Here is a 27,434-nt window from a genome sequence, read left to right as displayed (position 1 = left end):
TATTTGAACTGCTGAACTGCAGCTAACAGTCAGCTGAACTAGCCTGCAATACTGCACTCTAACCACTGAGTCACCCCGGCTCTCTAAACGGTTTACAGAGTTAGCCTATTGCCCCGCAACAATTTGGGTCCTCATTTTACCAACCTTGGAAGGACAGAAGGCTGAGTCAACCTTGAGCTGGTCAGGATCAAACTCCTGGCAATGGGCAGAGTTTGCCTACAAGGCTGCATTCTAACCATTGCGCCCCCACTGAGATGCACTGAGCAACAGCATATGCTATTAAGTGGAGGGTCGAATGCTTTTTGGAAGTGTTTGTGTAAGGAGAGGGGTTACAAAATCAAAAAGACGAATAGGTGAAAAGAAACTCTTTGGTTCCAAATGTTATTATTTTTTCCCCGCAGTTATGGCTGGGAGGGCTCTCAAGAATGATTGTGGAAGAATCCTTAGCTGATTGCTTAATAGAAAAGCCAAAAAAAAAATTGGGCACAATTTCTTGTATTTTTAAGCTGTGGTCTACTGAGGTGTAATAAATCACCGTTTTTGCCAACAGGGTGTTGTTATCCACAAAATGAGAATATTCTCATATGCATCAAACTGAGGCAGCTTAGTTCTAGTGACTTCACTACATAGTTGTGTAGTGATCTAAGCTTTCACGTGTTCTGTTTCTAATATTTCAGCCTGAGAAACTCTTTGGACAAAAATGCATCATTTTTAAGACAAGATGTTAGGAAGTCGGTCCAATATTTCAGCTTCTTTTCTGATTCTGGGTTGGATAGTTTAGCTGAGATTGTTGATCATCGTCCAAGAACCTGATGCTGCGTTTTATTGTTCAGGTAGTCCTCAGCGTACGGCCACAATTGAGCCCCAAGCTTCTGGTTGCTAAGTGAGACAGTTGTTAAGTGAATTTCACCCCATTATATGACACACGGGCAGCGTGGTACGATGGCCTAGGGGTGCAGCTCTCGCCTCACAACCAGGAGGCTGTGAGTTTGATCCCAGGTAGAGGTAGATATTTCTCTCTCTGGGCACGTTGAGAATATATCTGTTGAATATAACTCCGCATTGGCGATAATAAGGGCATCTGGCCAGTCAACACTTAGCTCCATTCAGTTGCCCAGACTACACCCCGTAAGGGATTATGGGGTCATTAAAAGAAGATGATGATGGGACACGCAAGCAGCTTGATTTGCAAGAGTGGCCAGCACATACATGGACAGCTCCCCTCCCAGCCCCCCTCACCGGGTCCCCAAGCCACAAAGGTCGGGGACCCCTGTTTTATATCCCTAAATTGATGGTGGGGGTTTCCTACATTTATGTCTATATAAAACCTGTTTTACCTTTCTGGTTTGCGGACGGCTCTGTTCTGACCCAGTCTTAGCCGAAGCGAGAAACGGACTCCTTGTCAGGGAAAACCCTCCTCTTTATTTATCTCCTGTGAATTAATTGCATTCAGCCACTGAAAACTCCAAGCAAGAATCCTGTAAGGAGTTAATTGCAGCAACAGACCTTATCAGTTCCTGGTGATAATTGCTCCCAGCTGAAAGGCTGCAAATTAATAGCAATAGCAATAGCAGTTAGACTTATATACCGCTTCATAGGGCTTTCAGCCCTCTCTAAGCGGTTTACAGAGTCAGCCTATCGCCCCCAACAACAATTCGGGTCCTCATTTCACCCACCTCGGAAGGATGGAAGGCTGAGTCAACCCTGAGCCGGTGAGATTTGAACAGCCGAACTGCAGTCAGCTGAAGTAGCCTGCATGCTGCATTTAACCACTGCGCCACCTCGGCTCTAATAGCAATAGCAGTTAGACTTATATACCGCTTCATAGGGCTTTCAGCCCTCTCTAAGCGGTTTACAGAGTCAGCATATCACCCCCAACAGCAATTCGGGTCCTCATTTCACCCACCTCGGAAGGATGGAAGGCTGAGTCAACCTTGAGCCGGTGAGATTAGAACCGCTGAACTGCAGATAACAGTCAGCTGAAGTGGCCTGCAGTACTGCACCCTAACCACTGCGCCACCTCGGCTCAGTTCTGGCAATGCACGAAACACAATGAGCAACATCTCCAGAACTGTTGTCTCCTACGACCACCACTCCCCTCTCCTTCTATTTATTCCCCAGACAGGGAGGGCCCATTCTGCATCCACGTGTGCCTTGCTTCCAGAGCCGACTCCTTGTCCTCCGTTGTTCTCCTCTCCTAACTGCTCTGCGCACACGTGCACCTGGAACAGGCCCCAGCTGTTCTTCCTCCTCACTCATAGCAGCCTCCAAAGGCGGTTTGGCATTCTTGTGTCCCACCAGAGATTCTACTAGTTGTAGTAGGCCGCAGTCTTGCTGGCCAGACCACTCTTAATGGCTACCTGGAAATTCTGCAGGAGGAAGCCTAAAAACACCTGCAGGCATAAACATATCCATATATAAAGTCATTTCTTTTTCAGTGTGCACCTGCAGATTTCCTTATTTGAGGGGATGACAGCAAAAATGACTAGGATTTATTCACACTTCCCTTTTTTTTTTTTGTTTCAGATTTCCGCTCTATCTAAAAGGAGGAGAGAAACTACAGTTTGATTACGGTGTCTTCCTTTTGAACAAAAATATTGCGCAGGTATGTTCGTTCTAAGCAAGTTACCCTTCTGGATGGGAAGAGTGGAGGTTGAGAGGGAGGAGGCTGTTGCAGGAAGTCCTCGCTTAATGACGGTAATTGAGATTGGAATTTCCATGGAGGGGTCCTTGGTGCTCCCTCTGAGCATGGAGGTTTTCTTGCAGATGTTTCATTACGGAAACTAGGTAACATCATCAGTGTTGATCATCATTATCAGAGCACTGATGATGTTGCCTAGTTGGGTGTTGTGGCCCAGCAGGAGCCGTTGGAGCTGCAAACAGACTCCGATAGCGAGGGGCCCTATGAGTCGGCTCTGGAAGATGTGGAGGACCCTGGACAGGGTTCAGACTCTGAGCAGGGACCAGAGAGGCTGGTTGGCCACCAGGAGGCGCCTGAGGCATGGAGCAGCGGTGAAAGCCAAAGGGAGTGTGCCCATGACATCAGGCCCTGGAGCAGTGGTGAAGACGTCAGGCCTTTGAGCAGTGATGAGGTTCAGAGGGTCCCGGATGCCCGGCAGAGACGGGCGGATAAACACCGGCAGCAATTAAGGAGACAAAGGAGATAATTGGACCCAGGTGGTTGTGATTAGGCCCCTCCCAAGAGAGTATATAAGGAGATACTTTGGGAGGAGGCTGTTTGCAGGATTCAACTAATATAGTAAAGCTGGAGAAGCTCTCGTGTGTATTTCTTATCTGTGGAAGTCTCAGTTGCTGCCAAAGTCTTGTCGGTGTGTTAATTTACTGTGAATAAATTCTCTAGCAGTAATCTTGTGTCGGCGTGCCTCACCGTACGGAGAGGGGTCAGAACAGTTGGGTAATGAAATGTTTGCAAGAAAACCACCATGCTCAGAAAGAGACCCAAGGAGGTCATAGTTTCCTCCTTCTCTGCAAACTCCAATCCCTTCTAGCACTGATGATGTTACTTAGTTGGGTAATGCAACGTCTGCAAGAAAACCACCATGCTCAGAGAGCACCAAGGACCCATAGTCTTCCTTCTCCTCTTCCCTCCTCCCTTCAACTGATGATGTTACCCACTTGGGTAACGAAATGTCTGCAAGAAAACCACCATGCTCAGAAAGCACCTCATTTCAACCCTGAGCTATTGGAATTTCCATGGCTAAGCAATGCGGTTTTAAGCATGACATCGCATGGCCATACACTTTAGCGACAGCAGTTACGGTAGTCCCATTAAGCTGATCATTACGGGTCGTTAAAGGTCTCACCTGCCCTCGACTGACTTCCTGACCTGCTTCCCCAGTGACTTTGTGGGAAGCCAACAGGAAAAATTGTAAATCACAATCATGAGTAGAAATCCAGGTTGGTTGTTGTGCCAGATCACAACAGTGCGTCTGCAGGGGCACTTTGAAACTTTGAGAATTGGTCATAAGGACCACTTGCAGAATGCCATCACAAGTTTGAATGGTCACTGAACAAGTGGTTGTGAAATGAGGACCTTCTGTACTATTCTATCATCACATAGCTGTGGGATTTCTATACCAGAAGCCTTGTCCATTTATATGTTCAATCATTCTTTGCTTATTATGGCCACATTTGGTGCCAACTTGGGCAGCTAAAGGCCATACAAGAATATGAAGCGGGAGGCTCAGTTTAACCTGTTGTTCTTTATTTGAACCAATTATTGGTTTGAACTAAGAACACCAGGATCAGAAATGTTAAGGCAAACAAGGACTATCGTCAGATAGTTCCACTGGTAGCATGAATTAACTTTTAAGCGTGATTTAGCCGATTCCCTACGTGGATTTCCCCTGGGACTACCTGGGAGGGAAGTAGCCACCAGATTGTGAGAACGTGAGTGAATGAATGAGGAGATCTCACATTGCAACGAGCAAAGACCTACATTCCATTTTACAGCTACCATGATTGTAGAGCTGCTACAGCGCAGTGGTTAGAATGCAGTACTGCAGGCTGTCAGCGTTCCAAGTATCATGTAGAATTAAATCAGAGTCCAAGGCAAAACGATCCTTAAAGTTCCAATTTAATAAAGCAGACATATTAGCACATCTGTTTTAATCCCAATACTGGAAATTACATCACAATTCCACCCAGTTAAAAGTTCATGATCTTGTCCCCACACCCACAATCCATCACATGGTCCAATCTTCTTCCACGCTGGCGTCTCACACCCAGCTGCTTCCGGTCAGGTGTAAAAGTGCGGAGACAAAAGATGACCTTGGCCTCTAGACAAGAATGAAAACAATACATTCCACAATCCTACTCCTGTCTGTTCCCCCCTCCCATCAACTATACTAATGAAACAGCATAATGAAATAAGAGAAAGTGTGGCAGGCCAAAATTCTGAAAGGAATATAATTGCAGGCCTGACACAGGCTACTTTTGCTGACTGCCACCAATTTGGCAGATTGAATCTCACCAGGTGCAAGGTTGACTCAGCCTTCCGTTGTTCTGAAGCCTGTACAATGAGGACCCAGATTGTTGGGGGCAAGAGGCTGACTCCTTAAACCCCTTAGAGAGAGCTGTAAAAACATTGTGAAGTGGTATAGAAGTCTTACGTGCTCTTGCTATTGCTACCATGATTGTTGGCCGAGCAGGGGCAAAAATAGCAAGAGAAATGATTGAAGCCTGGGAAACGGGCCCTTTCCAGTCGGTACGAGTGCTGATTTACCACTGGCCTACCAAGTACAATGCATTCAGAAAGTGTTTTCTTTTTCATAAACGTACAGGCATTTCTAACATTCTTTTTTTTTCAATTTGTCATTGTAGGGGTATACTGAGTGTAGATTAATGAGAAGAAAAATGAAATTTTAACAACTGTAGAATCGGGCTGCAGCATAACAAAATTGACAAAAGGGATCTGAATACTCTCTGAATGCCCTGCCCTGTTGATTTGCACCGCTTGTTTTTTATTGTTTTTTTTTCCCTTTTTCCCCTCTTGACCCTCATAAATGTTGCGGGAGAAGATCCCCCCCCCCCCTCTTAATCTACAATTAGCCAAATATCCCACACCTAGAATACTGCATCCAGTTTTGGTCAACACACTATAAAAAGAGGTTGAGACTCTAGAAAGAGTGCAGAGAAGAGCAAGCAGGATGATGAGAGGACTGTAGGTTAAAACATACGATGGACGGTAGCAGGAACTGGGCATGGCTAGTCTAGTGAAGAGAAGGACCAGGGGAGACAGGAGAGCAGCCTTCCAATATCTGAGGGGCTGCCACAGAGAGGAGGGGGATCAAGCTATTTTCCAAAGCACTTGAAGGCCAGACAAGGAATAATGGATGGAAACTGAACAAGGAGAGATTCAACTTGGAAATGAGGAATTTCCTGACAGTGAGAACAATCAACCCATGGAACAGAAGTTGCCTTCGGAAGTTGTGGGAAAGCATCACTGAAAGCATCAAGAAGAGATGGAACAGCCATCTGTCAGAAATTGTGTAGGGTGGACTAGATGACCTACAAGGTCCCTTCCAATTCTATTAATCCGCATCTACCTAGAAGCTGGAGGGTGTGGCAGACACAAGGAACCAACAACTAACACCTTAATATCCAGCCATCAACACCCTAGTTAACAACTTAAGCCTATTCACAGCCAGAAACCGTATAAATACAAAGGGTAGAACAGCCCATATTCTGGAGAAGAGGGAAGATCCCTGAGGATGGGTTCCAGCCACGAGCCCAAAAGCTCGGAAGAATAAACCTCCGGTCCCTGTGACCGACTCAGATCGGTTCCTGCAACACGTTATAATTTGCCTTGGCTGCTTTTGAAAGTTACTGGCCAGCCTTTACGCTGGATTTTCGATGGCCTGCATCTTAACTCTCAGATTCCCTCGCCGGGGGGGACGGGGACTGAAAGGACCAAGATACACAGATCAGAATCGTTGCACAATTAAAACATTTCCCCGAAGCGGAGGAGATGGAATCTCTGCTGTGAAGCCACAACTGATTTCCTCGGAGAACCGTTAAGGTGGAATTCTAGGCCGGTCAATAACCATCCCTGCAGATCATGATGGGCGTCGTTTTGAATGGGTGTAACGGTATATCAGCGTGCTCCATTTCGGCTAGTTGATAATGGCTTCCATCTGTTTAGTTTAAAAGGACCCCTTTCTCTCTCTTTTTCTTTCCCCAAGAAGTCATAACTAATCACATACAGCGATTCCTGTTATTACTTGGAACTGAAGGGTTGCAAAGGTTCTCCCCCCCCTTCCCAACTGACGTAAGGCTAACTGCTACAGCAGTGCAAGAAAGGATTGCTAAAAACTGGAAACTGGTTGCAATAAAAGCCAACGGTCCATAATTAGGAATTTGCAAAAGGCAAAAAAAAACCACAATACGTGCCGGTGATAGCACTTAGCAATAGGACTTAGACTTATATATGGCTTCATTCTGCTTTCCAGCCCGCTCTAAGCAGTTTACAGAGTCAGCATTTTGTCCTCAACGATCTGGGTCCTCATTTGATCCACCTCGGAAGGACGGAAGGCTGAGTCAACCTTGAGCTGGTCAGATTCAAGCTCCTAGCAGTGGGCAGAATTAGCCTACAGTACTGCATTCTAACCACTGCACCACCATGGCTCTTGATGATAGATAGACAGGCAGACAGCTATAGCACTTAGACATACTGTATATACTGCTTCACAATGCTTTCCAGCCCTTTTTAAACGGTTTACAGAGTCAGCCTTTTGCCCCCAACCATCTGGGTCCTCATTTGACCCACCTCGGAAGGACGGAAGGCTGAGTCAACCTGGAGCCCATCAGGATCGAACTTCCTAGCCTTGGGCAGAGTTAGCTTGCATTATAACCACTGCAACACCACTTTTCCTTCCTTCCTTCCTTCCTTCCTTCCTTCCTTCCTTCCTTCCTTCCTTCCTTCCTTCCTTCCTTCCTTCCTTCCTTCCTTCATCCTTCTCCCTCCCTCCCTCCCTCCCTCCCTCCCTCCCTCCCTCCCTCCCTTCCTTCCTTCCTTCCTTCCTTCCTTCCTTCCCAATAGTACTTAGACTTACATACCACTTCACAGTGCTTTTACAGTCCTCTCTAAGCGGTTTACAGAGTCATTCTATTGCCCCCAACAATGTGGGTCCTCATTTTACCCATCTCAGAAGGACGGAAGGCTGAGTCAACCTGGAGCCTCATGACATTCGAACTGCCAAACTGCAGGCAGCCGGCAGTGAGCAGAAGTAATATAACACAGAGTCCTCGACTCACAACAGTTCATTGAGTGACTGAAGTTACAAGGGCACTGAAGAAAGCGACTTATGATGCTTTGCATCATGTCTGTTTCAATGCAATCAAAATTCAGAGATGTGGCTTCATGTTTACAACGGTTGCAGTGTCGCGGTGCGTGATCATATTTTGCAACCTTCGGACAAACCAGATTCGCTGAACGACCGTTTTATTAACTCAACAAGGCACTGACAGCCATTTGCAGCATCCCACAGTCCTGTGAACTTGTTTTATTATTATTATTTTTTTTTGTGGAAAACTGGCATTCGCTTCTGGTTTTCGGCAAAACCAGCCCATTTCATGACTTGTAGCCATAAGTTGAGGACTGCTTCTGTTTTCACTGGATGTATTCAAGTGGAGGAAAATTAAAACAGGATTGTTTTAAGAGCATATATATATATAAAGTCGGACGTGGTAGCTTAGTGGCTGAGACACTGAACTTGTCGATCAGAAAGGTTGGCAGTTTGGCGGTTCGAATCCTGAGCACCGCGAAACGGAGTGAGCTCCCGTGACTTGTCCCAGCTTCTGCCAACCTAGCAGTTTGAAAGCAGGTAAAAAATTCAAGTAGAAAAATAGGAACCACCTTTGGTGGGAAATTAACAGCATTCTGTGCGTTTTCAGCATTTAGCCATGCTGGCCACATGACCACGGTGACGTCTTTGGACAGCGCTGGCTCTTCGGCTTTGAAACGGAGATGAGCACCACCCCCTAGAGTCGGGAATGACTAATACATATGTGCGAGGGGAACCTTTACCCAGATAGATAGATAGATAGATAGATGATAGGTAGGTAGGTAGGTAGGTAGGTAGGTAGGTAGGTAGGTAGATTGATGATAGATAGATAGATGATGGATGGATGGATGGATGGATGGATAGATAGATAGGTAATGATGATGGATGGATGGATTGATGATGGATAGATGATAGATAGATAGATAGATAGATAGATAGATAGATAGATAGATAGATAGATAGATAGATAGATGATGGATGGATGGATGGATAGATAGATAGGTAATGATGGATGGATTGATGATAGATAGATAGATAGATAGATAGATAGATAGATAGATAGATAGATAGATAGATAGATAGATAGATGATGATGGATTGATTGATGATAGATAGATTGATGATAGATGGATGGATGCATAGATAGATAGATAGATGATAGATAGATGATAGATGATAGATTGATGATAAATAGATGATAGATAGATGATAGATAGATAGATAGATAGATAGATAGATAGATAGATAGATAGATAGATAGATAGATAGATCCTGCAAGAAATCACGTTAGGAGGACATAGCCTGGATTTTTTTTGAAAGTGCTATTAACCAAGAAGCAAAACAAACAGGACCCATCATAGCAAAAAAGAAAGAAAAAAGTGTGCAAGATAGCAAGTCAGAAGTAGAAGGCGAAGAATTCAGTGATGTGTTTGGGATTTTTCCACCCACTTTAACCATGGACAAGAGAACCGTCTAAGTAAGCTGAACGTCAAATGGTGGGAAATGAGGAGGGACGAGCGTTACAGTTGGATGGAGCCGTTGGCTGCTGTCCTTCCTTCCATCTGTGATTCTGTTTGGTGAGCCAAGGGAAGATCTCAGCTGCATTTCCAGTATTTATACATTAAGAAATAGGAGGGCCTGCAGTCAACACCGATTTAGAGAATACGTAGCAGCTGTTTATCTCCATTAAATGTGTGGGCAGAAAAGTTGGGAAGTGGATAGTTTTCTCCAGGATAGGGGAAAATTCTCCAGCAGACCCCGGATTGACGTAAAAGTAGCACCCCTGCCAGAGAACCGAAGAGAAGAACTGTCCTTACGTTTTTTCATGGAAAAAAAAATCAGGGTAACTGAAGACAGACGGAGAAAGAATTAGCAATAGCAATAGCAGTTAGACATATACCGCTTCATAGGGCTTTCAGCCCTCTCTAAGCAGTTTACAGAGTCAGCATATCGCCCCCACTGTCTGGGTCCTCATTTCACCCACCTCGGAAGGATGGAAGGCTGAGTCAACCCTGAGCCGGTGAGATTTGAACTGCCGAACTGCAGATAGCAGTCAGCTAAAGTAGCCTGCAGTACTGCACCCTAACCACTGCGCCACCTCGGCTCTAGAATTGAAGTACGAAAGGCAAGACAGTCACATACACCCCCTGGGCATTTTGTCAGTACAAGCACTCCTTGACTTATGACCGTCGTTGAGCCCCTGATTTAACACTGTTAAGCGGATCTGTGGCATGACAAAACCGCGCTCGACTAAAGCGCGCCCGATTAAACCGCGTCGCTGACATCATCAACAGGGCGACAACAGCGAGCGCGGAGAAAGAAGGGCGCTTCAAATAGCGCTTTGAAAGCAAGCCGATTCAACTTAAGGTAAGGGTTAGGTTTAGGGTTAGGTTAAGGGTTAGGATTAGGTTTAGGGTTAGGTTAAGGGTTAGGTTTAGGATTAGGTTTAGGGGGGTTAGGTTTAGGTTTAGGGGTTAATTTTAGGTTTAGCGTTTACAGCGTGCTTCTGTCTCCGCGTTGTCGCCCTGTGATGACGTCAGCTACGCGGTTTCGTCGAGCGCGCTTTAGTCAAACGCGGTTTTGTGTGGAACCAAGCGGATTGCCCCACGAAGACGTCCCGTTGTATGACCTTTCTTGCCCTCGTTGTTAAGCGAATCACTGCATTTGTTCAGCGAACCACTGTTGGTTTCTTTGATAAAAAGTTTTTGATTTCTCAACATACAAGCATTCCATCTTTCCTCAAACAGTGTGTCACCTGGGAACAAATATCTCTGTGCATCAGCTTTCAGCATTAACAGCATCCTTCACATTAATATCAATTCTCTAATCTTAAAATGATAATATATTAAAATTAAACATTATTAACGGGTGTTAAGTGAATCTGGCTTCCCCCCCTTGACTTCGCTTGTCAGGAGGTCGCCAACGGAGGATCACCGGACACTGTGACCGTCATAAATGTGAGTCAGTTGCCGAGAATTGGCTGAATTTTGATCCCATGACCATGGGGAAATGCTGCAACGGTCGTAGAAGTGTGAAAAACGGGCCTAAATCACTTCAGTGCCACTGTAACGTCGAACGGTCACTGAAGGAATGTTGTAAGTCGAGGACTATCTGTAAAATGCCAATTATGAAACAAAAAACACTGGAAAATCCTATGAAACGAAAAGATAGGTGGCGAGGAGCAATAGCGAATTTTACAAGAGCGATCAGGGGGGGAAATTAATCCTGATTTGTTCTCTTGTTCCAGTTTTGAGCCTCGGTGGCGCAATGGTTAGAGTGCAGTACTGCAGGCTACTTCTGCTGGCTGCCTGCAATTTGGCAGTTCAAATCCCACCAGCCCAATATATAAGTATATATTCAAGAGCGAGATATAAAGGGGGGAAACATAACTAGGGTAGATTAGTGAAGGTAAGAGAATTAGATCCTGGAGCACCGGGGAACTACCAGAAGAATGGAAAAGAGCTGATGTGGTTCCCATCTTCAAAAAAGGAGAAAAAACAGATCCAGGAAACTACAGACCTATGAGCCTGACCTCAATACCAGGAAAGATTCTGCAAAACATAATCAAGCAACGAATTAGCAAACACCTAGAAGCAAACAAAGTAATAGCCAAAAGCCAACATGGGTTTGTCAAAAACAGATCATGCCAGACTAATCTTATTGCATTCTTTGATAATGTGACAAAATTAGTGGACCAGAGGAATGCCATCGATATAGTTTACTTGGACTTCAGTAAGGCATTTGATAAGGCAGACCATAACCTACTACTAGATAAAGGAGAAGAATGTGGGTTGGACAGCATCACCACCAGATGGATTCGTAACTGGCTGACCAACCGCACTCAACGTGTAGTCCTCAATGGAACTGCATCTTCATGGAGGGAAGTATGCAATGGAGGACCCCAAGGCTCTTGTTTTGGGTCCAGTATTCTTCAACATCTTCATCAATGATTTGGATGAGGGAATAAATGGGGAACTCATCAAATTTGCAGATGACACCAAGCTGGCAGGAATAGCCAACACTCCAGAAGACAGGCTAAAGATACAGAAGGATCTTGACAAACTTGAACATTGGGCACTATCTAATAAAATGAAATTCAATGGTGAAAAGAGTAAGGTTCTATATTTAGGCAAGAAAAACAAAATGCACAGCGACAGTATAAGTGGTATCTTGCTCAACAGTAGTAACTGTGAGAGGGATCTTGGAGTCCTAGTGGACAACCATTGAAATAGGAGCCAGCTGTGTGCAGCAGCTGCCAAAAAGGCCAACACAGTTCTAGGCTGCATCAACAGAGGGAGAGAATCAAGATCACGTGAAGGGTTAATATCACTTTATAAGGCCTTGGTAAGGCCACACTTGGAATACGGCATTCAGGTTTGGTCACCATGATGTAGAAAAAATGTGGAGATTCTAGAAAGAGTGCAGAGAAGAGCAACAAAGATGATTAGGGGACTGGAGACTAAAACATATGAGGAACGGTTGCAGGAACTGGGTAGGTCTAGTTTAATAGAAAGGAGGACTAGGGGAGACATGATAGCAGCGTTTCAATATCTCAGGGGTTGCCACAAAGAAGAGGGAGTCAAACTATTTTCCAAGGCACCTGAGGGCAGAACAAGAAGCAGTGGGTGGAAACTAATCAAGGAGAGAAGCAACTTAGCACTAAGAAGAAATTTTCTGACAGTTAGAACAATTAATCTATGGAACAGTTTGCCTCCAGAAGTTGTGAATGCCTCAACACTGGAAGTCTTTAAGAAGATGTTGGATAGCCATTTGTCTGAAACAGTATAGGGTTTCCTGCCTAGGCAGGGGGTTGGACTAGAAGACCTCCAAGGTCCCTTCCAACTCTGCTATTGTATTGTAATAAGAAATGATACTAAATTATATTTGGGTTGGTGGAAATACCATCCCAAGGAAGCATAAACTGAGTTTTGATATATACACTAATAATAATAGAAAAAGAAAAGGAAAGAGGAGGAGAGAATGAAAGGAAGATGAGGGAAAGAAGAAAGAGGTAAGAGGAGGATGGGAGAGAAGGAGAGAGTAGGAAGAGGAAGAGCAGGAGTAGGAGAAAGGGAAGGAAAGAAGGAAGGAGAAGGAGAGGAGGAAGGGAGAAGGGGGAAAGGAAAGGGAAAGAGAAGGGTGGAAGAGAAAGAAGGAGAGAGTGTAGAAAGGGGAAGGGGAAGAGTAGGAGAGGTAAGGGAAGAAGGAAGAGGAAGGAGAGAAGGGAGGTAGGGAAAAGGGAAAGGAGAGGAGGGTGGAAGGGAAAGAAGGAGTGAGGATAGGAAGAGGAAGAGTAGGGGAGAGGTAAGGGAAGAAGGAAGAGGAAGGAGAGAAGGGAGGGGGGGAAAGGGAAAGGAGAGGAGGATGGAAGGGAGAGGAAGAGAAGGAGAGAGGGTAGGAAGAGGAAGAGTAGGAGTAGGAGAAAGATAAGGGAAGAAGGAAGGGGAAGGAGAGGAGGAAGAAAATAGAGAAGGGAGGGAGGGAGAAAAGAAAGGGAAAACGAGGTGTTACAAAAGAAGGAAGGGATGGTAAATAAAGCAACCCAAAATGTACTTTATCACTTGTTAAATGCAATAATAATTGTATAAGAATGATAAATGTAAAGAAGAATAACAATTATGTGAATGTATATTTAAAATGGTATGTAAGAGAATAAAAAAGAAAAAATTATTTGGGAAAAAAAATCCCACCAGCCTCAAGGTTGACTCAGCCTTCCATCCTTCCGAGGTTGGCAAAATGAGGACCCAGATTGTTGGGGGCAAAAGGCTGACTCTGTAAACTGCTTAGAGAGGGCTGGAAAGCAGTATATGTCAAAGTTCTAGTGCTAGTTTTGACTTCTGTTGAATTCTAGCAAAATGCCTGGATCGTATTTGCTCTATTGAAGAGAGAATTCTCTTGCCATAAATCGGATTATTGGTTCATCCATTCACTTCAGGAATTGACTGTATATCAGATTAGTACTTAAACCAGCCTCATTCCGGTTTGAAATTTATTGACATCTTTATTTTAATACCTGATCTGAAGTTTGGACTGCAAGATCTTTGGGGGATGAGGAGGGGGGATATTGTTTTCAGTGTAAGATTAAACCTTTACTGTTCATGGAAACATAAACTTGTTTTAATTCCAGATTTTCTTGGCCTTGTGAACTTTTCACTGTTTGGGGGGGAAAAACTGCTTGATGTAGTTTTTAGATTAATGAGCGAGTTCCCTTCAAGTGAGATCATATAAAGATAATACACCCTTGCGCCAATATCTGATAAACATTGCTTAACGGTATTGAAAAGTTTATGTAAATCCAAAAGCATAAAGTTTGAGGAAGTTTCCGGTTGTAATATAAGACTGGTCTAGCTGTAAAGAGTTAAAACACAGCTTAGTGTGTTTTGAGTTTGAAAGATTGAAAGCCTCCCAGCCTTCTAAATTGCCCTGTTAATACAAGTCATATCAAATAATTTGTTGTGAAGTAGAGAACTTTAATGAGTCTACAGCTAAAAGCTTATCTTAGTTCCCTCATCATTTCTCTCTCTATTACTAGAAGATCAGAATATTGCATACCAGAGAACAGAACAGAATAGAATAATAGAGTTGGAAGGGACCTTGGAGGTCACCTAGTCCAATCCTCCTCAACCAGGAGACCCTATATCATTCAAGACAAATGTCTGTCCAGTTTCTTCTTGAAAGACCTCCAGTGATGGCGCACCCCACAACGTCTGGAGGCAAGCAGTTCCACTGATTAATTGTTCTCATTGTCATAAAATTTATCTTTAGCTCGAAGTTCTTAGTCTGATGAAATCTTTCTCCTTCTGCCCTGGCCACTTTTTATAGAGGAACGATTGAGAGCATTTTAACAAACTGCATCCCTGTTTGGTTTGGTGCCTGCGATGCCTCAGATAGAAAGTCCATTCCGAGAGTGGTGAGGACAGTGGAGATTATAGGAAGCTTGCCTCCTGCTATTCGGAATACTGCTGATTAATTGTCCTCAGGAAATGTCTTCTTAGTTCTAGGTTGCTTCTCTTCCACCCATTGCTTCTTGTCTTGCCCTCAGGTGCTTTGAAGAATAGGTTGACCTCCTCCTCTTTGTGGCAGCCCCTCAGATATTGGAAGACTGCTATCATGTCCCCCCTGGCCCTTTTTTTTCACTAGACTCAATTCTTGCAACCCTTATAATCTTTGTCGCTTTTCTTTGGACCGTTTCCAAAGTCTCAACATTTTTTATATAACGTACAATATTCCATGTGTGGTCTTACCTCCAATAGACCGATTAGATCCCACAGATTAGGCCTCCTCCGAATTCCATCCGCCGGCCAATGCCGGCTGGCGACTACCCGGAGGACAGCCTTCTCTGTGGCTGCTCCGACCCTCTGGAACGAACTCCCCGTGGAGATTCGAACCCTCACCACCCTCCAGGCCTTCCGCAAAGCCCTTAAAACCTGGCTGTTCCGACAGGCCTGGGGCTAAAGAGCTTTTGCCCCGCTCCCCCTCGAATGGTATGGTTGTTGTGTGCTTTTAAATTGTGTATTGTTTTGTTCGTCTTTTTTATCCCTTATCTGTATCCCCTTCCCTGACTTGGATTGTGAGCCGCCCTGAGACCCCTTCGGAGAAAAGGGCAGCATATAAGTGCAATAAATTCAATTCAATTCAATTACCAAGATCTTATAAAGCGCTACTAACTTTTGAATTGATACTTGAACTCTCTCAATTCAATTTTTTTTACCGAAACAAAAATCTGAAAAGCTGAGCTTTCACGAAGAAAAGTATTGCATAGGCAATGCCCACCACATGCGATGGCTGTTTGTTCTTCAAAGTAAAATTTGAAAGGCGTTAAGGCACAATGCAAATTGTGTTTTGTTTGAATTTATTTCAGCTTGCTCCATAGAGACTCTCTTCTCAGAAATGGTTTTCTTCACTTTTCTTCTGGCCTATGGTTTCGCTTACACTTCTGCAGCCTGAAATCTACTAACCAGACCTTATCCTGCTTGGCTGTTTTGAGATCAGCCAAGCTTGAAGGGACATTCTTACTTAATTTTTAAGTTAAATGAGTTCTTGAAAGAGAATTTCCTGTAGGTTTTTGAATTATCGGCTGTTAAGAAATTCTACAGAATTTTTCTTGTTGAAGATAAATTTAGGTTTTTTTCGGTGGTCTACCTTGCAAAAAATGTTCCACAGCATGGAGTTATTTTGCTGTTGGATTCTTATGCCTTGCACTCTGCCTAATTTGGCTGAGCCTTGAAAGAGTACTAGTCCTCAACTTACAACTACTCATTTAGTGACGAAAGTTACAGCGGCGCTGAAAAAAGCAACTTACGACCCTTTTCACGGGACTGTTGCAGCAGCCCTGTGATCAAAATTCAGATACTTGGGCAACTTGGTTCATATTTATGACGGTTGTAGCGTCCCCGGGTCACACGATCTGTTTTGCAACCTTTTGGCAAGCAAAGTCAACAGGAAAGCCGGATTCACTTAATGACCCTGTTGCTGACTTACCAACTGTGGCAAGAAAAGTTGTAAAATGGAGCAAAACTCACTTAACAACGGTCTCGCTTAGCAATAGCGCTTAGACTTATATACCGCTTCACAGGGCTTTCCAGCCCTCTCTAAACGGTTTACAGAGTCAGCCTCTTGCCCCCAACAATCTGGGTCCCCATTTTACCAATCTCAGAAGGACGGAAGGCTGAGTCAACCTTGAGCCTGGTGAGATTCGACCTGCCGAATTGCAGTCAGCAGAAGTAGCCTGCAGGACTGCACTCTTAACCACCGAGCCACCCTGGCTCAGTGGTTAGAATGGAAAATTGTGGGCTCTTATTTGTGGTCATAAATTATCTTCAATTTAAGGATTATCTTTATAGCAGGAATGGGTAACTTGATGGCCTGTGAACTTCATCTCCCAGAATTCCTGCGCCAGCATAAAGGCCACAGGTCATAAAATTGCCATGGCTGTTCACCTCGGGAGTGTTATAGCATGACTATGTATGCGTTTATTGCTTGCTGCTTATGGAGATGGGTGGTTCTTCATTTGTGATCAGTGTGCCCTCGATATACAGTGTACTGGAGGGTCTAGTTCAGTGGCCCCCAATCTTTTGGGTGCCAGGGTCTGATTCCGTGGAGAGAGATATTTCCACGGATCAGAGGGGGCCTTGGTTTCCTGTACCGCCTACTTCCCGTGGATGCGGCTTCGCTTGTTTGCGTGGCCCGGTTTCTGGCATGCCGTGGTGAGGTGTTGGTCCCGGACCAGGGGTTGGGAACCCCCTGTTCTAGACAATCTAGAACTTAAGGCCCATGGGGCCGCCCTGAAAACAGCAAAGGACCGGCCAGCAATGCCTCCGTTTTCGGCTGTGACGGCCTCCCGCAACCCTCTGCCAGTGAAAACTGAGTTCAGGAGGACTGCACAGGGCCCTCCCGAACTCCGTTTTCGGCTGCGACGGCCTCCTGCAACCCTCTGCCAGTGAAAACAGAGCTCGGGAGGACGGCACAGGGCCCTCTCGAACTCCGTTTTCAGCTGCAACGGCCTCCCGCAACCCTCTGCCTGTGAAAACAGAGCTCGGGAGGACTGCACACGGCCCTTCCGAATTCCGTTTTCGGCTGCAACGGCCTCCTGCAACCCTCTGCCAGTGAAAACAGAGCTCGGGAGGACGGCACAGGGCCCTCTCGAACTCCGTTTTCGGCTGCAATGGCCTCCCGCAACCCTCTGCCTGTGAAAACAGAGCTCGGGAGGACTGCACACGGCCCTCCTGAATTCCGTTTTCGGCTGCGACACTCTGCCAGTGACACTGAGTTCAGGAGGACTGCACACAGCCCTCCTGAACTCCGTTTTTGGCTGCGACGGCCTCCTGCAACCCTCTGCCTGTGAAAACAGAACTCGGGAGGACTGCACATGGCCCACCCGAGCTCTGCTTTTGTTGGCAGAGTCATCATGGGCCAGTCCTTCGCTGTTTCCATGGCGGTCCCGCGGGCCAGATCTAAGCACCCTGCGGGCCGTATCTGGCCCCGGGGCCTTGCGTTTGACCCCCCTTCCCTACACCATTTCTGACAGATGCAGTCTCTTCCATCGAGTGCCCCCCCCCTACATGCGCTCACATAAGCGAGTCAGAGGAGTTCCTTCTAAAATGTCCACAGAAATTCTTTCCCGGTCTCCCGAGCGTCTTAAATCCTCCAGTTTGTGGCGCAACTCCCTTCCCTGAGCTCCTCGGAAGCCCCTCCAGCTGCTACCTTCTAAACCTCTCTGTTCTCTTTCCATAGCTTAGATACCAACATGGGCTGGGGACTCCAGATTTAAGGCAGACCCTTCCTAACCTGAAAAACTTCCTGGAGCACGGCCTCATGGTTAGATGGTGAGTAGTTCCGCTTCGTTTGCACGACAGCGCAGGAAATCTTCGACTTAACGACCATCCATCTGGAGAAAAAGTGACTTACACCTGGTCCTTAGACTTTTAACCCCCTGTTGCAGAAGCATTTCCCCCCCACCCCCCGCCCACCCCCCAGCAGTCACACAATTAAAATTTGGACGCTCGGTAAACGGCATGTATTTATGACGGTCGCAACATCCTGGGGTCATGGGATCACCACTTTAGACCTTCCTAGCCGGCTTTGCTTAACGACTGCATGACTCGCATAACAACAGCAGGGATCTGCTTAACTTTTTAAGTTGTAAAATGAAGCACCGTTTACTTAACAACTGCGTCCATTAGCAGTGCAAGTTCAGGTCCCGTTTGTGGTCATAAGCCGAGGACTACTTGCACAGATAGTCCTCGACTTACAACAGTTCATTTAGTGACCGTTCCAAGTTGCACTGAAAAAAGTGACTTAGGACCTTTTTCCCCTCACAGTTGCAACAGTAGCATCCCCAGGATCATGTGATCCAAATTCAGACGCTTGGCAACCGGTTCATACTTATGACCGTTGCTGTGTCCCAAGATCACATGACCCCTTTTGCAACCTTCGGACAAGCAAATGGGGGAAGCCAGATTCACTTAACAGCCGGGTTCCTGACTTATCCATTGCAGTGATTCGCTTAAAAACCGGGTAATCGACTTACCCACTGCAGTGATTCACTTAACAACTGTGGCAAGGAAGGTCGTAAAAAAGGGGCAAAATCCGCTTAACAAATGTGTCGCTTTTACAATATAAATTTTGGGCTCAATTGTGGTCGTAAATCGAGGACTTCCTGTAATAGGAAAGTCAAGCCAAAGATTAAACCTTTTTCCAGAAAAGACAGGATTATGGGGGAAACCTGCCACTGTGCCGTCTTTCTTACCGACGATGCTCTTTTGTCGATAAACCTTCTGCCCAGCTCACTAGGGTGATTAAAACTGATTTTGCTGTGGTCCAGGAATGGCTTTCGTTGAGAGGGTTTTTTTTAATCAAGTAAAAATACTAGCTTTAAATCCACCGTAATCCAGAGAAAAATAGGCCCTTTAAATATATAAATATACATACATACATACATACATACATACATACATACATACATACATACATATATATATATATATATATATATATGAAACTTTCACTTGGAGGCAGACATATGGCCACATTATTAATTAAGGCCAGAGAAAAATAGAAAACGTGTTTTTCTTTGAAACTCCCCCCCAAAACAAATCACATTCCAGATCAGCCGCGGATTAGGGAAAACCATAGGTATGTTGGCTATTCTGGATTTGGGCCAATAGAAAAAACCCACTGGGATCCTGGAGTGATTTTACTCCATAAGTAGAACAAGGCAGAGACATGTTACCCCCTCCCTCTGCTTCTCCTTCGGCACCCACTGACCTGCCCCCTCCCTATCTTCCCACCGTCTCCCCCTCCCGCCGTTCCGCAGCCTCTTGCCGATATGCGTGGCCTTGTCTTATTCTCTGCTTCAAAGGGTCGTGTTTTATTCCCTACGCAGAGCAAATGTTTCCTCTGGGTACCAATACATCCAAAGAGCAGCTTCCTGCACGAACCGGTTTGTGCATAAGCCGTCCTCGGCTTATGGCCACAATTGAGCCCAATGTTTCTGTTGCTAAGTGAAACATTGGTTAAGTGAATTTTGCCCCGTTTTGCCACTTTTCTTGCCACAGTGGATAAGTTAATACAGTGTTTCTCAACCTTGGCAACTTGAAGATGTCTGGACTTCAACTCCCAGAATTCCCCAGCCAGCATTTGCTGGCTGGGGAATTCTGGGAGTTGAAGTCCAGACATCTTCAAGTTGCCAAGGTTGAGAAACACTGAATTAATAAATCCACAGTTGTTACGTGAATCTGATTTCCCCATTGACTAACTATCAGAAGGTCACAAAAGCCTCTGGCGCTTGGGGAAGGCGAAAAACGGGTCCATCGCGCACCAAAAGTGGGGAGGGGGGTTCACGTGCATAGAATTATGGGTATGGGCACCCCTGTGCACGACCCCCCCCTACGGTCCCCCCCCCCACTTTTGGCACACAATGGGGAAAAGGTTCGCCATACTGCCCTATACCATTTCAGGCAAAAGGCTGTCCAATTTCTTCGTAAAAACTTCCAGTGTTGTAGCATTTACAACTTCTGGTGACAAGTCTTTCCACTGATTAATCGTTCTCACTGTCAGGAAATTCCTTCTTAGTTCTAAGTTGCTTCTCTCCTTGATTAGTTTCCACCCATTGCTTCTCGTCCTGCCTTCAGGGGCTTTGGAGAATAAGTTCATCCCCTCTTCTTTGTGGCAGCCCCTGAGATATTGGAAGACTGCTTTCCTGTCTCCCCTGGTCCTTCTCTTCACTAGACTAGCCATGCCCAGTTCCTGCAACTGTTCTTCATAAGTTTTAGCCTTCACTCCCCTAATCATCTTTGTGGCTCTTCTCTGCACACAACTAGCTGTGATCAAGTCCTGTTCCTTAAAAGAAAGAGCTTGTAACAAAGGGAAGGCAACATTTGAGATGGGGAGCCATATTGTTCCTTCGGAAGTGTTTGTAAATAAGGCAAATGGTTTATGATTTACTGCCATGGTTTCTTGACCTGCTCAGGATATTAAATATACAACAGTGGAAGTACATAATCATTGGGAGGTCCTGGGTGCTCTCTGAGGTGTTTTCCTGCAGACATTTCATTACCCAACTGGGTGACATTATCAGTGCTAGAAGAGAGGAGGGGGGAGGAAGAAAAGGCCTGTAGCTTCTTTGGTGCTCTCTAAACTTGGTTGTTTTCTTGCAGATGTTTCATAACTCAAACCTAAATAACATCAGTGCATATTTTGGGTCATGAAACATCTGCAAGAAAACAGCCAAACTCACAGAGCAACAAGGACCCCACATTTCAACCCTGAGCTACAAATATTCTCTTATTAATAATCATTGCATAATCATCATCCAACAGTAAGATGATGCACAAATAAAAAGAAGGATCCATCCCACTTATTTTAAAAAGCCATCGTTGATTCAGATGAACAGACCCAACAAACACCAAACACCAAACACAGTTGTAACAACCTGTCACACTCCGTTCCAGGTAGTCCTCCATTTACAAATATTCATTTAGTGACCATTCAAAGTTACAACGGCACTGAAAAAAGTGACCTATGACCGTTTTTCACACACTGGGGACGCCGCAGTATCCCCATGGTCACATGATCAAACTTCAAATGCTTGGCAACTGGCTTGTCCTTACGCCGGTTGCAGCATCCTGGGGTCACGTGATCCTCTTTTGCGACCTTCGGCCAAGCAGTGTCAATGGGGAAGCCAGATTCACTTAACAACCGTGTGACCGACATATAACTCTCTACCTAAGTTTGCTTAGCCCTCGAAGAGTACAGGTTACTCCTTGACTTACAACCACTCACTTAGTGATCCTTCAAAGTTACTATGGCACTGAAAAAAGGGACTTACGACCGTTCTTCACCTGACCGTTGCCGCATCCCCATGGTCACGTGATCAGAATTCAGACACTGGTTCGCATTTATGATGGTTGCTGTGTCCTTGAGTCACGTGATCCCTTTGGCGATCGTCTGACAAACAAATTCGCTCAGCAACCGTGTTACTATCTTAACCACTGCAGTGATTCACTTAACTGTGGTAAGAAAGGTCGTAAAACCAGGCCAAACCTCAAATTGGTGTCTTGCTTAGCCACAGAAAATGTTGGGCTCAATGGCGATCGTAAGTCGAGGCCCTCTTGTACACCACCCAGAGTCCCTCCGTGAGGGAGATAGGCAGCTCTTAAACAATAAATACCGTATTTTTCGGAGTATAAGACGCACCAAGGTTTTGAAGAGGCAAATTTTTTTTAAAAAGTATGTAGGTAGATAGAGGGATAGAGAGGGAGAGAAAGAAATACAGTAGGTAGGTAGGGAGAGAGAGAGAGAGGTAGGTAGGTAGGTAGGTAGGTAGATAAAGGTAGAGAGAGTGAGAGTGTAGGTAGGTAGGTAGAGGGATAGAGAGAAATAGAAAGAGATAAAGAAATACAGTAGATAGCTAGGGAGGGAAAGAGAGTAGGTAGGTTGGTATGTAGAGGGATAGAGAGAAGTAGAGAGAGAGAGAAATACAGTAGATAGGTAGGGGGGGAGAGAGTAGTTAGGTAGCTAGAGAAAGGGATAGAGAGAGAGAAAGAGAGAGAGAGAGAAATACAGTAGATAGGTAGGGGAAGAGAGAGTAGTTAGGTAGGTAGAGAAAGGGATAGAGAGAGAAAGAGAGAGAGAAATACAGTAGGTAGGTAGGGAGAGAGAGCGTGTGTGTAGGTAGGTAGGAAGAGGGATAGAGGGGAATACAGTAGATAGAGAGAGTAGTTAGGTAGGTAGGTAGGTAGGTAGATAAAGGGATAGAGAGAGAGAGAAATATAGAGAGATAGAGAAATACAGTAGGTAGGTAGGGAGAGAGAGTGAGTAGGTAGAGAGGGAGAGGGATAGAGAGAGAGAAATAGAGAGAGAGAGAAATATAGTAGATGGGTAAGTGTTTCTGCTGGCACAGCACTTGATCAATGTAATTCTCATCAATCAGTTAAAGAGCTTTCCAAGAGGGGGAAAAAGTTTTTGCACTCTGCAAACCTCCCGAAAACGGCCCATTTTCCCCCAAAATAGGCCCTTTTTTCCCCAAAAAGGCATGAAGAGCCTTGTGGGGGCTTGCAGAGTGCTCAGGGGGGGGGGGACATTGCATGCATAGCCTTATGGAGGCTTATAAATTGCTGCTGGGGGCTGGGGGGGGGAAATGGCCCATTTTTCGCTCATTTCTGCCCTTCCCAGCCCTCAGGAGTTCACTGAAAGCCCCCATAAGGGTATGCATGGCCATTTTGGTGAAGTGGGAGGGGGGCTTCGTGAGGCAAAAAATGCTGTATTCGGTGTATAAAACGCACCCAGATTTTCACCCTCTTTTTTGAGGAAAAAAGGTGTGTCTTATACTCCGAAAAATACAATAGCCCAAAATATGAATAAGAAAACCAAGGAGCCGTCGTTGCTCTTCATGACCACAAAGAAGTTGGATCCGTTGGAACCCAGAAGTTGGATCTGTTGGATCCCAGAGAAGCTTCAGGGATATTCAGTAGGATTGCCAGGTAGATTGTCAAATTCCTTATTCAGAGGTGTCAAACTCGATTCTATTGAGGGCCACATCAGGGTTGTGTTTGATGTCGGGGGCCGGAATGGACATGGCCAGCACGACGTCGAGGGCATCCGTGGCAGCCCAAACACTCTGCCAGCAAAAATGGGCTCCTGAGCTCCGTTTTCGGTTGTGACAGGCTCCGGCAACCCTCTGCCAGCAAAAACAGCACTCCAAAGGGCCTCCCGTGGCCTTCGCAAACTCCATTCTCAGCTGCAATGGCCGCCTGCAACTCTCTGCCAGCGAAAATGGAGGCCCTTGCGAGCTCCATTTTGGCTGGCAGAGGGATCGCAGAGCAGTCCTTCGCTGTTTCCAGGGCGGCCTCCCAGGCCAGATCTAAGCGCCCAGTGGGCCGGATCCGGCCCCTGGGCCTTGAGTTTGACACCCCTGCTCTTATTCCACATCTGGCCAGCTGAAATATTCAGCCAGTGTCGATCAGAAATAATAAACTGACCTCCTTCATTCCACCGACTGAGAGATCCAAGCGAAGACAAAGGCAGATCGGTTTTAATTTGGAGCCTAATTTTACCGCCAGAAACGGTGCCGAACAAATCACGTCTTGACTCTGATGACTAATTAGGTGTAGATTCTTAAAAGTCGGCCCGGGCTTCGGTGGCATTTTAACTTCAAACATGAATCAAGTTTCTGTCCCACTGCCAAGAATCTTTTTACGGTTTTGTGGCGGGGATATGAATGTGAGCAATAAATTAAAAACATACAGATACGGGTGTTTCCCCCTTCCCCACCCCCAGGTGGGTGTTCCAATTAGCAGTCTAATCCTTATTGGGATTAAAGGGACCTGAGAATCCTCATGCAAACTCAGCGGCTCCCGTATTCCGAGGTCGTCTCTTGCAGTCCCGGGATTCTCGAGATCTGTCGTCCTGAAGTCATTGAAGCGTGGGAGAATGAGCAGGAAAATCCCGTTTTGATTGGTCGGCGAAATCCTAACCTTCAAGAGGATTTTAACTTTCTGGGGTTACAAAAGAGCCAAATGTTAAGAGCTTTGGGATTTAAGTCCAAGCAAATCAAGATACCTGCTTTGTGATGGAAGGGGATAAGCAGAACTTGAGTTGTGGAGTACTTGGTGCTCTCTGAGCTTGGTGGTTTTCTTGCAGGCGTTTTATTACCCAGCTAGGTAACGTCATCAGTGTTAGAAGGGAGCCTAACAACAGCCTAATTAAGGAACCGTCAAAAACACTCCCGCCAACACTGACGGTGATAGCCATTGTATATAAACAGAGAGCAAACCAGACTCCCTTCCTAGTACTGATGATGTTACATAGTTGAGTAATGAAACGTCTACAAGAAAACAGCCAAGATCAGAGAGCACCAAAGACCCCACATCCTCCTCCTCCTCTCCACAATCCCCCTAGCACTCATGATGTTACTGGGGTTCTCTTAAAGCCCTCTTAAAGTTGCAGAGCTGCTTCGAAGGCCCGCTGATTTTAACCCTTCTTCTCTCATTCCCCAACAGTGATCGCCACAATGTTTCCAGCGCCATCCCTGTTCCAAAGAGACAAGGTTCTACCTTTGGGAGTTTGGATGTCGGCTTTTCCGGCAACCACTCTTCTCCGGACAAAGGACTTCGCAAACGGGCTAACTCAGAGAACGAGAGACTGCTGCGCAAGTCCCAACTGCCGAGTCCCAACTCAGCTGTCACCCAACCGATCGCCATCGCGGGAGAGGCGGAAAAAACGGCAATCTCCTTATCCTCCTCCTTAGATACCTCCATCGACTTATCAAAAGAGAGGAGCAAAACGGGAGAGGATTCGCGGCTCGACGTCAACGGCGAGAACAGGAGCTCGAGTGGTTCCCGGAATCCTCCAGAAGCTCTCCGGGGACCTTCACGTGCTGTCAACGGCACCCCGTTCTCCGGCGAGCAGCCCGGGACCGCTGCCGCTCACGAGCGGCCCAGCATCTTCTGCGGTGCGCTGGGCGCCGACCTCCTTTGTACTGTGGAGCAGGCGGAAGAGATCATGGGTCTGGAGGCCATGGGATTCGGTTCAGGAGACCAACTGGCGGCCTTCAACTACATCCCGGTGGATCACGCGGTGGCTGTGGAATGTGACGATCAAGTCTTGGGGGAATTTGAGGAGTTCTCCCGTAGGATCTACGCCCTGAACAAGGACACCCCCACCTTCCGCCGGCCGCGGAAAGGCTCTGATAAGTAGCGGGGGGTGGGTGCGTGTCGCCAAGAGGAAAATGTGTATCTGGAGTTGGAGATAAACCTTGCACGTGTCGTCCTAATCGGTTGCGGTAGGGACAGTCTCCAAACTTAGCGGCTGGAAGACTAGTGGATTTCAACTCCCATAATTCCCCAGCCAATTGGCCTGGGAATTCTGGGAGTTGAAGTCCAATAGGGAAGAAAGTTGCTACCGTTTTGGAAGGAAGTACAGAAGACCTCCCTCAATGACCCCGTGGGTCAGAATCTGCTTCTTTTAACCACCCCCTCTCATCCCCCACGATCACCCCTTCCTTCCCCGAATTTTTAATCCTCACAAATTTCTTGATCCTTTGCGTTACGGGTTTTTCCCCCTCAAGTTTTATTCTTTCCATCCTTTCAGGAGAAATTAGGTCAAGCTTTTGCTGGCTTACCAGCAAGGCTTGGGTGTCTTCTCACTTGTGTTCTTGTTGCTTTCAGCCAAGCAGCCTCACACTTTCTGGTTGAGAGGCCCACACTGTGTGTTTGTGTTGTTGTTTTTCTGGGGAAGCAGCTGATTCAACGGTAGGAAGACCTGTCACTCAGGAAGCCTGGGTAAAACTCCCAGTCCTGGGCCTCTTTCCTTCTTATTTCCTTCCTTCCCTCCCCTCCCTCCCTCCCCTCCTTCCTTCCCTCCTTCCTTCCCTCCTTCCTTCCCTCCCTCCCTCCTTCCCTCCCTCCTTCCCTCCCTCCTTCCTTCCCTCCATTCTTCCTTCCCTCCCTCCCTCCTTCCTTCCCTCCATTCTTCCTTCCCTCCCTCCTTCCTTCCCTCCCTCCTTCCCTCCCTTCTTCCCTCCCTCCCTCCTTCTTCCCTCCATTCTTCCTTCCCTCCATTCTTCCTTCCTTCCCTCCTTCCTTCCTTCCCTCCCTTCTTCCTTCCTTCCTTCCCTCCTTCCTTCCCTCCCCCCTTCCTTCCTTCCCTCCTTCCTTCCCTCCCTCCCTCCTTCCCTCCCTCCCTCTTCCCTCCCTCCCTCCTTCCCTCCTTCCTCCATCCCTTCTTCCTTCCCTCCCTTCTTCCTTCCTTCCCTCCCTTCTTCCTTCCCTCCCTCCTTCCTCCCTCCCTCCTTCCTTCCTTTCCTCCCTCCCTCCCTCCCTCCCTCACCTCCCTCCACAATCCCACACCTGCCCCGGGGTAAAGAATAGGACCTTCCATGACACCCCGAGGAGTCCCATGTGCTTCCGAGGGTCCTAATGCCAGAGAGATGGCTCGGCTCAGTGAGCGGATGGTTCCTTTGGCTGCCAGGAATAAACTTACTATGCTTTCCATGTCGCCCCAGCCTAACTCCTCTGCGATTAAGGAGCCTCCTCCGTTACCAGGAATAAAATCATGTCTCGCTTTGAAGAAGTGGGCGACTATGCACAGAGCCTCCCCCCCCCCCCAACCCGGCTTGTCCACCGAAGATGCCCTTTCTGGCCTACTCGGAGGGCGGGTCTGCCTCTGCTACAGGAGTGCCTCACTGGACCATAAACTGTTAGCAAAAGAGCCCGTGGGCGCATGATTATTCTTATTCTTGTTATTCCCATTAAGATTATTCTCCATTATTTCAACCTCAGTCCAGCAGTGAAGCAATTTACAAACACGCAGACTGGGCTCTGCACACGTACAACACCCCCCCCTCCCCACGTGTGTGCACCTAGCCAATGCACCCAGTGCGATAGATTTGGGCTTACCTGAATTGAATGGAATTGTCCTTTCGGGAAGGATTTTTCGAATCTTTTCAACCCTTTTTTAAAAATAAAGTGAAACACAGGAAACCACCCCCCTCTTTTTTTTAAATTGGAATTGTTTTCAATGGTTGACCGACAGGGCAAATGTAGCTTCAGGCGAGGTAGCACCCAACTGCACATGAGTGGATTTTCTCGCCTGAAGATCTGCCTTTTATTGGCGGGGGGCGGGGGTGTC

At 46.4% G+C, this 27,434-nt stretch overlaps 1 protein-coding gene across 1 annotated transcript in view; it reads left to right on the top strand.

Moving 5' to 3' along the window:
• Nucleotides 1-26,169, top strand: part of UVRAG (UV radiation resistance associated) — a 54,981-nt gene extending 28,812 nt beyond the window's left edge. The window contains exons 8-10 of the mRNA XM_032219697.1: nucleotides 2,527-2,605; nucleotides 18,039-18,130; nucleotides 24,806-26,169. Coding sequence (XP_032075588.1) covers nucleotides 2,527-2,605; nucleotides 18,039-18,130; nucleotides 24,806-25,502 — 868 coding nt within the window. The 3' untranslated portion in view covers nucleotides 25,503-26,169. The remainder of the gene's footprint in view (nucleotides 1-2,526; nucleotides 2,606-18,038; nucleotides 18,131-24,805) is intronic.
• Nucleotides 26,170-27,434: the final 1,265 nt, after the last annotated feature.

The sequence above is a fragment of the Thamnophis elegans genome, chromosome 6 (assembly GCF_009769535.1).
Source record: "Thamnophis elegans isolate rThaEle1 chromosome 6, rThaEle1.pri, whole genome shotgun sequence".
NCBI classification, from domain to species: domain Eukaryota; kingdom Metazoa; phylum Chordata; class Lepidosauria; order Squamata; family Colubridae; genus Thamnophis; species Thamnophis elegans.
Note: the sequence above shows the minus strand (reverse complement) of the source record. Positions and strands in the feature narration are given on the sequence as shown.